This window comes from Plecotus auritus (genome assembly GCF_963455305.1).
Source record: "Plecotus auritus genome assembly, chromosome: X".
NCBI lineage: Eukaryota > Metazoa > Chordata > Mammalia > Chiroptera > Vespertilionidae > Plecotus > Plecotus auritus.
Window position 1 is genome coordinate 9,883,418 of NC_137784.1, and position 14,799 is coordinate 9,898,216.

Genomic DNA, 14,799 nt, shown 5'->3' on the forward strand with positions numbered 1-14,799 from the left:
TGTTTTGCTGTTTTTACCAAGGGAAGAGTGAGACCACCTGGTATAGTAAGAAAATCACCAGAGTCCCTGGTTTGCCTGACCTGATATCAGTGAAATTCAGACCAGAATAAGCAAATGAACAACTTAATCTACTTGTACTCAACTGTCTATTGTAGTTGTTACTCACTGGGCAGTACTTCACTGCAGAAGGAAGTTGGTATTTCAAACCCTGGTGGGGATGGAAGGGTGAGAAAGGATTAACAACAATGCCAATTCATTTTAAGCACTGGATTAAAAACATTTTTTAAAACATGATGGAGGCTTCCCCATACCAACAAGCAATTCTTGTGTCTGAGAACTCAACTCAGTTCTGACGCTTTCTAACTAGAGATAGGATCAGATTCCACAGGTACAGAGCTCCACGAGACTACCCTCCTCTTCACATGCCAGTAATAAGTCTTGGTTGTTACTGTGCCTCTGACCAACTGGCTATAAATTACAGGCTTCTACAACCCACTCCTCAGGCTTAATTAATTTGCTAAAATGGCTCACAGAACTTAGGAAAACCTGTTTACTTAGTAGATTACTGATTTATTATGAAGGATATTAAAGGAGCAGCCTGATGAGCTGATGAGGAGATATAAAGGGTGAGGTCCTGGATAAAGGAGCTTTTGTCCTCATGGAGCTTGGGTCCCAACACAGTGGCACTTGGAAGCGTTCGGATTCCCTAACATGGAAGCTTTCCGAAAAAAAAAAAGTTTTTTTTTTATGAAGACTTCATTACATAATCACGATTCACTAAGTCATTGGCCATTGGTGATTGATTGAACGTCAAGCCTCTCTCCTTCATGGGAAATAAGAGGCTGAGGCTAGAAGTTCCAGTCCTCTAACCACATGGCAACCTGACTAACATTCTTTGATGGGTTTCATCATCTCATTAACATAAAAGAGACACCATTATTGCTCTCATTACTTTGGAAATTCCTAGGGGTTTGGAAACTCTGTGCCAGAAATGGGTAGTAGGACCAAATATATATTTCTTATTATAAATCATAATATCACACATGGCATTAAATTTTTGATTTCTTAATAGCTGGTCTTGACAAATTTGATTTGTAGCTTCTGTTTATTGTCTACTCCAATCTGCTTTTCCTCTTTGGAATATTGACAAATTTTCTAATTGTTGAGACAGATCTTTCTTAATTACTTTCTGACACAGTGATGAAACAAGCCACTTCTAAGAAATAGCATGAGTATTAAATAAGTATTAGCTTATCTAGTGGCATGATTTTTCTTCATGCTGATCTAGTCAGCATCTCAACTAATAGCCCTTGTCACTGTTCTGTATTAGAAATTCATAACATGATTCTTATTTCCTCTCTTGTAAATCAGCAAGAACCTGTGCTCTTACTTTTGTTACTCCTTCTAACCAAAAGAAAGGAGTATTTCATAAAATTTTCTTGGGCACATACCATCATAAGATTCTGTTTCCAACAAGAATAGCTAAACTGTAGTGTTTCCTTTATTAATGTTTATAGTATTAAAACTATCGCCATAGTTACTACTATTTAAAAATTATGCTAGTAGTATATAGTTAAAATTTAAGTATTGTGATAGCAATGGTTAATATAGAAAACAACTATGTTACAACATGAAATGCTAAAGACCATTTAGCAGGACTGCTGGCAATGGAAGTCCCTGTTCAACCATTTACCAACTATATGACTGAGTAAGTTGTTTAGCTTCCTGGTTCCTCAGTTTCATCATGTGTAAATGGAGATGGTAGAAGTTCCAGGTTATATATGTAGAAAATTTATATCTCAGCATGATGAGTGCCATAACTAGTTGATAGGAGCCAGCTGATTTTGTTGTTACGTAGGAAACAGTGCCTGCTATGACTATATGTATTCTTTGTGTTTCTTCTTAGCCTTTCCGAAACCCAAGTGGGAGTGTGCGTTATTTGATTCTTATTCTGAGTCCATGCCAGCAAACCAACAACCTCATGACTTGAATCGGATGGAGGTAAAAGATCTTCATATGTAAATTAGTTAAGGATGTATTTAGAATTAAACCCATTAGCCCGTGTGCTTTACAAACTCTGGAAAATCTACTTTTATAACGTTTTCTCTTCATAGTTAGTTCTTACTTTGGGGCTTATCCTTTCAAATTTTGACCCCGGACATATCTATAATGATCTTTTTTATTTCCTCCCTAAAACTAGACTTGGCAAAATAAGCAAAATAGTCTCTTGACTTTTTTTTCTAGAGGTGAAATTGAGGTATAGACAAACTAAGCCTGAAAAATGCTAGCCAAGTTACTTTAGCCAAGCTTTAATTTCAAAGTAAAAATTGTAAAGTTGTATTTTTAGTAGCTGAGTATTAACAAAATATAATGAACCAGAACAGTTTTGAGAGGAGGTTTGAAAACTATATATGAGGGCCCCAAACCACATTCAAAGCTGCCTTCTCCCTCAGGGTGTTTAGCTTTTGGACCAGATGAAGATTGATTTGGATGATCCCCAAGAGAAACCAGAATTCCCACCATGGTGGGCCATTGATGTAGGTTCTTAGCCACATGCTTAGTATTCTTCAGTATGCATTGATAAATAGTTGTTATAGTTATTGTTAATTTCAGCACTATCATCCTCATCCTCATCATGATTGCAATGATAACAACTTATGATACCTACTCTTCCTGTTCTAAAAATCTAGAAAATTTTAATAAATGGAGGTTTTTTCACACGCTCCTATTACAGTTCTCTGACCCTAGTTAAAACCATTGCAAGATGATAGAAGTCAAAGGCAGTATACAGGGGCCATTTCTTTAAGTTCTTGTAATTGTGATTATTATTTTCCTGCTTCTACAGTGCTCCCTCTGTTAACAGCTCTCTTGGCCTCTCTGCTTCTCTTTCTTGGAGTCATAGCCTCCATGTTACTTTCCTCAACAGATTTCTACTTGTGGGAAAAAGATGTAATGAAAACTGATTTCAGGAGGTGTGATAGATGTGCTTTTGAAGACATTCAGCTGTTTAAATTTCTTTTTCTGTATATTAAATATGATGGAGAAACATATAACAAACATATAACCACTTTTTTAATTGATTTTTTTATTTTTAAATATATTTTTATTGATTTCAGAGAGGAAGGGAGAGGGAGAGATAAAAACATCAATGATGAGAGAGAATCACTGATCGGCTGCCCCCCCCCCCCCGCATGTCCCTCACTGGGGATCGAGCCCACAACCCAGGCATGTGCCTCTGACCGGAATCAAACCCAGGACCCTTCAGTCCGCAGGCTGTTGCTCTACCCACAAGCCACACCAGCCAGGGCCATGTAACCACTGTTGATGGTCCTCAGTCTACTCTGGGGCTGCTGGCAGTGTCTGGAGAGGCTTGTTTGTCAGGCCAGGACACACAAACTCCATAGCTCTCTTATGTAGTTGCCCTGTTTTGTTTTGTTTGTTTGTTTGTTTTTTCTATGAGTCCCCCTGCTTGTGTAAAATTATGAGATTGTTAGGTAATTTACTAAAAAGTGTAATAAATTATTATTTTTGCTGGATAAATGTTTTGTTCCAGCTTGCCATGGTATCAGATGGTCTTTGCCCTTTCAACAGAGACAAATAATGCTTTTTTTGGAGAAATTAATTAGTGACTTACACACACATGTGCAGCTAAGTTTCATATACTTTTATAACCTTTAACTGGTTCCTTTGAGGGGGTAGGTTAAAAGCTACCCAGTCTTTGCTTTGTCCTATCCAAACAAGAAAGCAAAAGAACAACAAAAATCTCCCAACAAAAACTGTTATTTTTAAGGGTGTGGTACTTTTAGATAATGATGTAATAAAGAAAATTCAGGGGTTAATTGATGGTTTGGTCATTTGAGCAGTGTAGGTCAGAATTTAATAGCTAATGATTAAATATTTCATGTTCTTCTAAACTGTTTCATTCATTGTTCTTTCTACACGCTTTTAATCTTTCATGAATGAGTGCATGGAGTTTAAATAGATCTTGGTCATCAGCCCTGTGAGGGATGACTCCATATAGGTGCTTGTGTTAGGAATGAAGCTGTAGCTGATTCAGGTCATGAGAAGTTTACTCAGCAGTACATCTTTTTCAATAGACTGCAGAGCTGTAACCATGTTCCGTCAAGATATATAATTTCAGGTATACTCCTCTTAGCAGAGTTTCTTTTGTGTACAGCTTTACTGAGGTATAATTTACATACCATACTCATTTAAAATATACAATTCAGTGGTTTTCAGTATATTAAAAGCTATGCAACCATCACTATAGTCTAATTTTAGAGCATTTTCATTACCCCCAAAAGAAAGCCTGTATTCATTAAGTCATTCACTATTCCTCAGGCCCCCAGTCTCTGATAATCACTAATCTATTTTCTGTCTCTGAATTTGCCTATTCTGGACATTTCATGTAAATAGAATCATATAATATGTGGTCTTTTATGACTGGATTCTTTCACTTAGCATAATGTTTTAAAGTTCATTCATGCTGTGTCAGTGCCTCATTCCTTTTTATTGCTGAATAGTATTCCATTGTATGGATATGCCACATTTTGTTTGTCCATTTTTCAGATGATGGACATTTAGGTTATTGTTTCTACTTTTGAGCTGTTAGAAAAAATGCTGCTATGAACATTTATGTATAAGTTTTTTCCCCTAAATTTTTGTTTTTCTAATATGTTTTTATTGATTTCAGAGAGGGGAAAGGAGAGGGAGAGACGGATAGAAGCATCAACGATGAAAGAGAATCACCAATAGGCTGCCTCCTGCACACCCCCTACTGGAGATTGAGCCCACAACCTGGGCATGTGCTCTGACTGGGAATCTAACTGTGACCTCCTGGTTCATAGGTTGATGCTCAACTACTGAGCCACATGGCCAGGCTATGTACAAGTTTTTGTGTGAACATGTTTTCAATGATCTTGGATATATACCTAGTTGTGGAATTGTTGGATCATGTTATAACTTGTGTTTCACTTTTTGAGGAACTATCAAACTGTTTTGCAAAGCAGCTGCACCGTTTTATATTCCTCCACCAGCAATGTATGAGGGTTCCAATTTCCCCACGTCCTTGTAAATACTTATTATAATCTGTTTTATTTTAGCCATCCTAGTGGTTTTGATTTGAATTTCCTAATGACTAATGATGCTGAACATCTTTTTGTGTAGTTATTAGCCATTTGTATATCGTTTTTGGTGAAATGTCTGTTCAAATATTTTGTTTACAAATTGGGTTATTATTGAGTTATACGTGTTCTTTATGTATTCTGGATATAAGTCCCTTACTAGGTATATAATTTGCAAGTATTTGCTCTTTCTTTGGTTTTTCTTTTCCCTTTCTTTATAGCATCTTTTGCAACACAAATGTTTATTTTGATGAAGTTCAATTTATCTATCTTTTCTTTTGTTGCTTGTGCTTTGGTGTCATATCTAAGAGACCATTGCCTAATAGGAGATCATGAAGATTTACTCTTTTGTTTTCTTCTAAGAATTTTATAGTTTTAGGTCTTAAATTTTGGTCTATGATCCATTTTGAGGTAATTTTTGTGTATGCTGTGAGGAAGAGGTCTAACTTCATTCTTTTGTATGTGTATATGGATTATTAGTTATTCCAGAATTATTTATTGAAAAAACAATTTCCCCCCATTGGATTGTTTTGCACCTTTATTGAAGATCACTTGAACATAAATGTAAGGGTTTACTTATGGATTCTCAATTCTATCCCATCTATATGCTAGTACATATCATTATGCTAGTCATTATGCTGGTACATATCACATTGTCTTGATTACTGTAACTTTGTGGTAAGTTTTGAAATTGGGAAGTGTGAGTCCTTCAACTTTGTTCTTCTCTTTCAAGAATATTTTCACCATTCTGGATTCCTTACATTTCCTTATGAAATTTAGGACCATATGGTCAAATTTTGCAGAAAAGTGAGAAGGATTGCATTGAATCTGTAGATGAGTTTGGGGAGTAGTGTCATCCCAGCAATATTAAGTTTTCAATTTATTTAGATTTTTAAAATTTCTTTCAACTCTTTCTTAGATTTCTTTTTAATATACATTTTCTACCCCTAAGTCATATTCTTCTACTGAGGATCTGGTTTCTAATCTAGATGGGAGAAGAAAATGAAAGAAAGGCAATGTTAAGATACATTCTTTGTTCCATTGGAGATAGTACACTTTGAATAGGCAATTACATCTGGATACTTCATCATAATGCCAAGAATGACCTGCCTGAGAATTAAATCCTAGATCAGATTACTGCCAAGCAGTACTATAACTCCATTCTTTGGAACAGTTTAAAAACAGAAGTACTGTTTATCTCTCGGGGATTGTTCAGATTCTGAGAGGTAAACCAGTTAACATTTTGGAGCACTGGATAGCTCCAGGAATTTACCCTACTTCCTTTAAGTTTTAAAATTTATTTCTTTATTTGATTTTTTGAATATGTTTAAAATAAAAAAGAATACCAAAAGGCATATAGTGACAAGTCCTTCTCCCATCTCTTTCCTCTGTGTACCCAGTCACCCTTCAATTTGTAGATATCTTTCTAGGATTTGTTTATATATAGCAAATATGAATATATTACTCTTTAATCTATCAGAAGTATTAGAGTGCATGTTAATTGAGACTTTATAAGAAATAAATTTATACTAAGTAGATTTTAACATAATTTTAAACTAATCAATATTTGATCAATTTGGGTATTCATCTTATTAGGGTAAGTGAAGAGTTTTCTCATAAGTGAGTTAGGAAGAAATTTTGTTCTGCTCAGAAGTAAAATGTTCTTGTTCCAGGATAAGGAAGCTATTTGAATCAGGGTAGAATACCCTCTGCTTAACAGATCCTGGCATATACCCACCTTATGGGGCCACTTGTCAGAACCTCTCTTTGCTTATGAAAAAGCACATAAATTACAGGTTTGTTCTTTTTTAAAAAATATTGTTTTATTGATTTCAGAGAGGAAGGGAGAGATATAGGGAGAAACATCAATGGTGAGAGAATCATTGATTGGCTGCCTCCTTTGCACGCCCCCTACTGGGGGGGGATCGAGCCTGCAACCTGGGCATGTGCCCTTGGCCAGAATCGAACCTGGGACCCTTTAGTCCACAGGCTGATGCTCTATCCACCGAGCCAAACCGGCTAGGGCACGGCTTTGTTCTTGACTGAATGGACAAATGCTACAAGAGTCTCTGGCTGAATCCTACACGGGATTCAGATTTAATATGTGGTCTATACATATTCCTTAATCTGAATGTTTATTCCTCTATGCATATATCTATTTCAATACAATTAACTATCCCTCACTAGGAACCTAAAAAAAAATAATATTAAATGTTAGGGTTTACTGAAGACAGAAATATTGGCAAGATATATTGCTTTTAAAACATTTTCATCATATGTGCACATCATTTAATTTCTATTCAATCTGTATAATTAATTTTCTTTCCTTTTCCAAGAAGTTATCTATTAAAGATGTGGCTGACTTTCCTGTTTCTACCCAAGATTTGACTGGTGATGACAAACAAGGTATGAAAAGAATGAGTTTTTTTTCCTTTAGGGACATTCTGCCTATGTTTTGTTTATCCACTTCTATTGGAATGGTTGGCTTCTAGAGCACATGAGGACATTTATCAGTACATGAACACATTTGGATGGATTAAGTAGTTCAAATTGTCCCCAAACTATAGTTCATAAAATGGTAACAAGAGCTTGAATGTCCAAAGCCCCCCTAGCTCATTGGCTCCTTTCTCAGTGCTGACCCTCAGGCTATCCTGACTCCTTACATTGGAATCTGGTCATACTAATTAGGAAATGACTGGAAGCTGAAATAATTGAGAGCTTAGCATCTTATTTTGGCAGATGTGATCCCAGAGCATCGATACAAATGCACACATGTACCAAGCTCTAGTCTGTGGGGAAATTATCTTCTGGAGAGAGTTTCTGTCCCTGGGCTTTATCTGTGACTGTGGGGCTATGATAAAGCTTTGCCTATCTTTCTGGGCGGATGAGAAGCAGTACAACACAGTGATCCATGTTATAGCTATTACCAAGCACAGAGATAAGTTGGCCTGGGAATATCGAGAAGAGCAGGAGGAATCCCCCCTTGACTCCATACTTCTGTATAATGCTTTATAATCTACCACATCTTTTCTCATACACTATCTACCTAGAACTCACAAAACCTAGTGGAGGGTGGTATGTTCATCGCCTAAAATTTAGAAATGAATAAACTGAAGTTCAGACTCAGTATGAATCATTTGCTTAGTAAGAAAAAGAGAGAGGCCCTGGCTGGTTTGGCTCGGATGGTTGGGTGCCGTCCTATACACCGAAAGGTTGCTGGTTAGACCTGGTCTAGGCACATGCCCGGTTTGTGGACTTGATCTCCAGTAGGGGTCGTGCACCAGGCAGCCCATCAATGTTTCCCTCTCCTCTCCTCTCCTCTCCTCTCCTCTCCTCTCCTCTCCTCTCCTCTCCCCTCCCCTCTCCTCTCCTCTCCTCTCCTCTCCTCTCCTCTCCTCTCCTCTCCTCTCCTCCCCTCCCCTCCCCTCCCCTCCCCTCCCCTCCCCTCCCCTCCCCTCCCCTCCCCTCTCCTCTCCTCTCCTCTCCTCTCCTCTCCTCTCCTCTCCTCTCCTCTCCTCTCCTCTCCTCTCCTCTCCTCTACTCTCCTCTCCTCTCCTCTTCTCTCTCTTCCCTTTCCTCTCTCTAAAAGTCAAATATTAAAATAAAAGAAAAAGAGAGGGGATAAGAACCAAGATTTTCTCTCAGGCCAGTGCTCCATCTAAAAATCATTGAAGCTATTTTAGGTTTTATTGTTGAGACCTGCCATCAATGCAACTTGGTATGGAGTTAAACATGAAAAATAAGTTTTCCCTTAGGAAACAATAGTTGCATGCTTGGAAGAGGCAGGCAGAACTGGACATTGTCTATGGCAGGATGTACTTTGACCATTCTCTTTATTAATTAGGGGGTCTTATCCTTGAGTTCATATTGGAATAACCAACTGAGCTCTAAAAAAACTGAAGCCTGGGTTTCACTTCAAGAGAGATTCTGATATCATTGGTCTGGAAGTCAGGAATGAAAGGGGCAATTCCCAATATCTCCTGGTAATACTCCTCTTCGCCACTAGAGGTGCTGTCTCCGGAAAGTTGAAAACACTGCTTTGTTCTCTTGGGACAGTGGTTCTCAACCTTCCTAATGCCACGACCCTTTAATACAGTTCCTCATGTTGTGGTGACCCCCAATCATAAAATTATTTTCGTTGCTACTTCATAACTGTAATTTTGCTACTGTTAATGAATTGTAATGTAAGTATCTGTGTTTTCCGATGGTCTTAGGTGACCCTGCTAGCGGTTCTCAACCTACATGACGATTCATTAACAGAGCAAAATTACAGTTATGAAGTAGCAACGAAAATAATTTTATGGTTGGGGGTCACCACAACATGAGGAACTGTATTAAAGGGTCACGGCATTAGGAAGGTTGAGAACCACTGTCTTGGGAGAACTTATTTTCATACTTTAAGAGTTCTTTATTGTTTTAGTAAGTGCTATAGCAGTTATAGAAGTTTGTAACACCATTTTCATAAGTGATGACTAGAGATTCTTTGTTTTAATGTAATCTGCCAGAGAAATAAAGTGTTATAGTTTTCTTACCCCCCGCTTCTCTCTCTGTTCTTTAAAAACAAAACGTCACTAGCTTTGAAAAGTACTATGGATGAAGCCTTACCAAAGGACACATCTGAGGATCCAGGTAGGAGAAAACTTCATTTTAACATATGTATGTAATTATTTCTAATTAAAAAATCTCCAGTAGTTCTAGTGAGTAGAAAATTGGCATATCTGTGATAGTATGTATAATTCTCTTGAAATATTTGTTTTGTTTTATTACAAGGAAATTTTTTTACCCCTTCCCCCTTTTCAGGTATTTCTTCTTAAGTTCTGAATTTAGGTTTTACTGAAAGGATCATTCGGTTTGAATCTAGTCTCTTTGTTACTAAGTGTAGAACTGAGAAATCTTGGAGTTGAGAGGATTTCAACAAGCCATTGAAATTTCTGTGTAGAATGAGTTGATGGAGTAGATCAGTTGGAGGTCTGCAGTTGAAATCTTCCATTTCCAAAGTAAAAATCTCAAATATTTTTATTATACTTTACCACCAGGAAGGCAAATAAATGTTCTTACATATGGAGTGGATTCCAAGGAGAAAAATAAAAGTTGTGTTTGCCCAGGTTTTTGGAGAGTTGGAACTGTATCTGTGAACCATGAAGATGGCCGGGCCTGTGTCAGCTCTCTCAATAGACGCATCATTGAACCAAGATGAACCTAGTTACAAATAAACTAGCTAGGGAAGGCATTACTATTTGGAGTTCTGATTATGAGGATATGGAAGAAATTGCTGCTTTCTTTTTTATCTCTCTTAATATTTAATAAGTAAATCATGTTTGTTTTGGTTAGCTAGCTATCATCCCAGGCTTATTTGTTTAAAGTTGGAACAAAGGGTCAATATAACATTGAGGCTTATGTTATAGTGCATTATTTCCCAAACACCAAGTTCATTGAAGGTTTAAGAGAGAGAGGAATAGAGGAATAGCGGGAGGAGGAAGGGAAAGGAGGAAGGGAGGGAGGAGGAGGAGGGGGGGGAGATAGAGAGAGATAGAGGTAGAGAGAGATGCACGAGAGAGCATGTGAATGAGAATCTATGATTGATTTCAGATGTGGGGTCTAAGGATCTTTATTTTTAGGCAGCTCCAAGGTAATTCTGATATGTAACCTATTTTGGCAACAGCTACCGGTAGAAGGCCATGTTAAATAATAGAAAATGAAGATGAACCATGCTTCCAAAAGTGGTAGGAATTCTCAAGCCTAGTTTTGGCTTTTGAAATGGATTTGGATTTCTTTATCATGGGGGAAATGCTCTATTTGTGTAGGAGAAATGTCTGAGGCAGGTTCCTTTCAACCCTATTTTGTGGAGATAGTGGATACATCCCAATTTTTGTAAACTTCATGTTAATGAAATTAGTAAAAACTAATGTAGCGAGTTAAGTTGCTGCTTATCCAACAGATTTCGAGGCTAATAACTCCTTTTTTTTTTGCCATGAGCATCACGTGTTCTCTGGGGTGAGCTATAGACATCATTGTTAACATTCCTTCATTGAATAGGATGTGTGTCACTAGATAAAACCTCTCAGGGAGTGCCGCATCGTGTGAAGTACATCCAAATTTGTTTTACATTCTGCCTGGGAGCATGCCATGTGATTCCTGATTAGTTTTCCCACTACTGTTCCCTTCGGGAATCTATATGAGAGAATTGGATTCCCAGCAGGAGACATTGGAGTTTCAAGGTGGTGGTTTCTAATTCTGAATGGCTGTCTGTGCCACGTGGACAGTTCACCTCAGTTGAGTTATTGTCTTTTTTTGGAGAATTAAAGTTCAGGCTTGCATTCTTATCCCACATCTCTTTCCTGGAAAGATGAAATGCCTGGAGTATTCTAGGAAGTTGTCATCTTCTTACCTTTCCTAGCTAAATGAAAAGCAATGACCCACCCGTTGGTATCTGCCTGGGTTTCAACACAACATGCCCTCACCATTTTTGCAGATATTCACATGCTTCAAATGCTGAGCTTGACTTTCAGGGGCTCAGAGACTGATGGAAGAATTAAGTGGAATAGTAAACTCCTATGGAGAAATCTGTGGAGACTGACCAGGACGTTCCTGGGATATGTTTTTGCAGATGGAAGGAGAAACATCTTTCTGCCCTGCTCTTCCACAGTGGGTGGTGGTGATAATCTATATGTATAAAAAGCTTAAGTGTCCGTCCGACCAGTAGCTATGACATGCACTGACCAACAGAGGGCAGAAACTAAATGCAGGAGCTGCCATGATGCACACTGGCCATTTAAAAATAAACGGCAAAATAAATGGCACCATGGACCTGGCCCGACAAACCAACACTTGGCTTCCCCCAAGTGGGACACAGGCCCTGCCACCACCCCAGAGTGACACCCCACCAAATCACAGCCAACGCTTCCAAGACCCCATGGTGCAAAATGCGGCCCACAGCCCAGCCCAGCCCAGAAATGGTGGCTGTGGGCACCGGGTAATGACATCACATAGCAACGCCCAGCTTCCTCTCCCTAGCGACTAGTCTCCTTGGAGTTTCTTCAGTCTAGGGAACACAACTTGCTTTATAGCCAGGTGCAAACATTTTACACTTTAACCAAATGTCTGTGAAGCATTTTCATGTGCCTCATCTTATTTGATCCTCACAGAAGTCCTGGAGTAGGTAGATAGGAGACTCAGTAGAATTTTATTTTCTTTTCATTAGCTGGAAAACAGAGATTTAGAAAGTTTAGAAACTTGACCCGACTACAAAGAAGTAAGAAATGGCGGACCTTGAAAATGACTTCAGGTTTTCTCACTGCGCAGAATATAGTCAAACACTGCTGCAGTTAAATATTTTACCCTTTGTTCTCCCTGTGTGATCTACAATAATAATCTGCTTCGTGTTGCTATTTACTGCTGTGTTGCTGACAATGACCTGAAAGAGAAGTTGGGGTGCTTCACTGGGCTGGAAAAAGTTTAGTTAAATCAGAAAGGTCTAATTAAGCAAGTTTTCTCTCTATATAAAAGGCTAAGTTGGCTTGCACATGCCTGATACATATAAAGCTCTCGCTGGTGCCAATCGCATGCTTATATTTTGATCTGTCATTGTAGATTGTGAATTTGGTTGACACTTTTATTATAGAGAAAGGGCAAATAGTGATATTAAAATATTTCTTCTAATTAATTTCCTTTCAATGTGCATGAATCTGTGCACCAGTACACTAGTAATAGTAATGGTGATGAAGATGACGATGTGGTGGGTTACAGATGGGGTGTGACTTTATTATCAGGGAATTGGAGTATCTCTTGTACATATTTTTTCATATACCCTGACCCTTTTAATTGCTGAAAGTCTATATATCAGTGGAGTCTAATAGATTTCTTAACTAACATTATATTCCAGCTAATTCATCAGAGCACACTGCACAATGGTGATCTTTTTCTTGATGTCTCTAGGTAATGCTGAGTGGATTAAGCCTGTTCATCCTCAAACTGGTGTAGTCTTCTGACTGCCATTAGTAATTCTAGCAGCTTACCCGATGGCCAGCTATCACCCCATGGTCTTAGGGGGTAGATCAGTTCTCTCTTTCCATTACCACTCCCACCTGCCTTTCCTTTGCTGTCCTAGAAGGAACTATATTTAGAAAAGAGATTTCTAAACTTAAAAAATTTGGAGCACTGTACAACAGTAATAATTTGCAATTCTAAAATACATTTAGTTGTTAAAGTACCTTCGATGCCTTGTCTCTTCCTGTGAGGAATGGCTACATTTTTAAAAATTTCTTTATTGATTATGGTATTACATATGTGTCCTTATTCCCCCATTACCTCCCAACCCCCCATTCATGCCCTTACCCCCCATTTTTATTTTCCTCATCCTGTAGGTGAGGGAACTGAGGCTCAGAGAACTAACAGCTAGAGAGTGCCGTGGCCAGGAGGAGCACCCCGGCCTCACGACTTCCGGACTGGTCTCTAGTGCTCATTTGCGCCCCTCACCCCATCTGTCTATCTCTCACCAGCAGGGTTTACCCCGTTTCCACACCCATTCCTACCCCAGAAAAAAGACAAAGATAGTGGCAATTGACAAAAGAATTAACGGTCACCACCGTCTGGTTTGGTGAACAGTATTTTCACATGACTGAGACTTCTACCTACATATTTATGGAAAGCAGTGGGGCCTCAGGGAGAAGAGGGCCACGGAGCTGGAGCCTGCAGTGGGCAGCCTGCTAGAGGGTGGCCCCCAGCTCTGGTGAGTCTGCTCACACTGTCCACCCACTCCAAGGCAGCCAGCTTGGCTGGAGGTCTCAGAGGCTCTCCTTAGGCCGTTTTCCTTTGATGCCTGGAGGGAATTAGGTTTTGTTGATAATGGGTAAGACAGGGCTCAGACTCCTCGGCTGCCCAGGCTTTTCGGGGCTCTGGCAGTGTTTCAGTGGTTTGAGTTGAAAGATGCCTGTATTTTCACTACAACAAGCCAAAATGTGTAGGTTGAGAGAAATGTACCTCTTCTGCAGCTGACCCCACGGAATGGGGATGCATAATGCTAATTTGCTTTGTGTCTTGTTAGCACTTTAGCTCCCCTTCCTGCTCTGCTTATCTAACCCAAGGATTTTAATGGTCCTTGTAAATCCAGGCTGCTTCATACACAAGGAGGGTTTTATCTTTGAGCGATGTGAAAGAGGAGGAGATGATGCAATGAGACATTTTCTTGCTGGAAGGATTTGTGCAAACAATATATAAACTATATTTCCTTGTTCCTAGTTAGCAGCACTTTTTCTCTGAATTTTTACGCCATTTTATGATGAAAATTTTGCAGTGCTGGCAAAATGTCAAATTTAGTGGTTTCTAAAGTTGACATTCATAGAGGATTGAAAACATCAAAAGGATATTAATGTTTTTGTAAATGTTTCTAATTACTCTCAACAAGTTGGGATGGGAAAGTAGGCTTTATGGATGTCAGTAGTGAGCAAGTTAGTTTATGATTGAAATTTGATAAGGAAGGGTTGTATGTTAGACAAAATATTTTAATGATTTCATGCCATAATATTCTCTGTACAATTTGGTCATAGAGACATAGGACACAAGAATATTTTCTTTTAGGAAAAGCTGCTTGGCGCAGTGCAGTTTACTTGTTGGAACTTTGATTTCTTCTGGTCGTGTTGCTCTAGTAGTGTATTTTAAGAAAATCTTAACATATATA

General features: G+C 38.6%; 1 protein-coding gene across 7 annotated transcripts in view; it reads left to right on the top strand.

Annotated features, from left to right (window-relative positions):
* The window catches only part of REPS2 (RALBP1 associated Eps domain containing 2), a 204,454-nt gene that overhangs the window by 112,170 nt on the left and 77,485 nt on the right, over window positions 1-14,799 (top strand). For 4 of the 7 annotated variants that reach the window (XM_080653923.1, XM_080653926.1, XM_080653924.1 and 1 more), the window contains exons 9-11: window positions 1,907-2,001; window positions 7,460-7,529; window positions 9,699-9,752. In XM_080653923.1, coding sequence (XP_080510049.1) covers window positions 1,907-2,001; window positions 7,460-7,529; window positions 9,699-9,752 — 219 coding nt within the window. The remainder of the gene's footprint in view (window positions 1-1,906; window positions 2,002-7,459; window positions 7,530-9,698; window positions 9,753-14,799) is intronic. The other 3 variants (XM_080653925.1, XM_080653928.1, XM_080653929.1) reach the window with 1 other exon arrangement.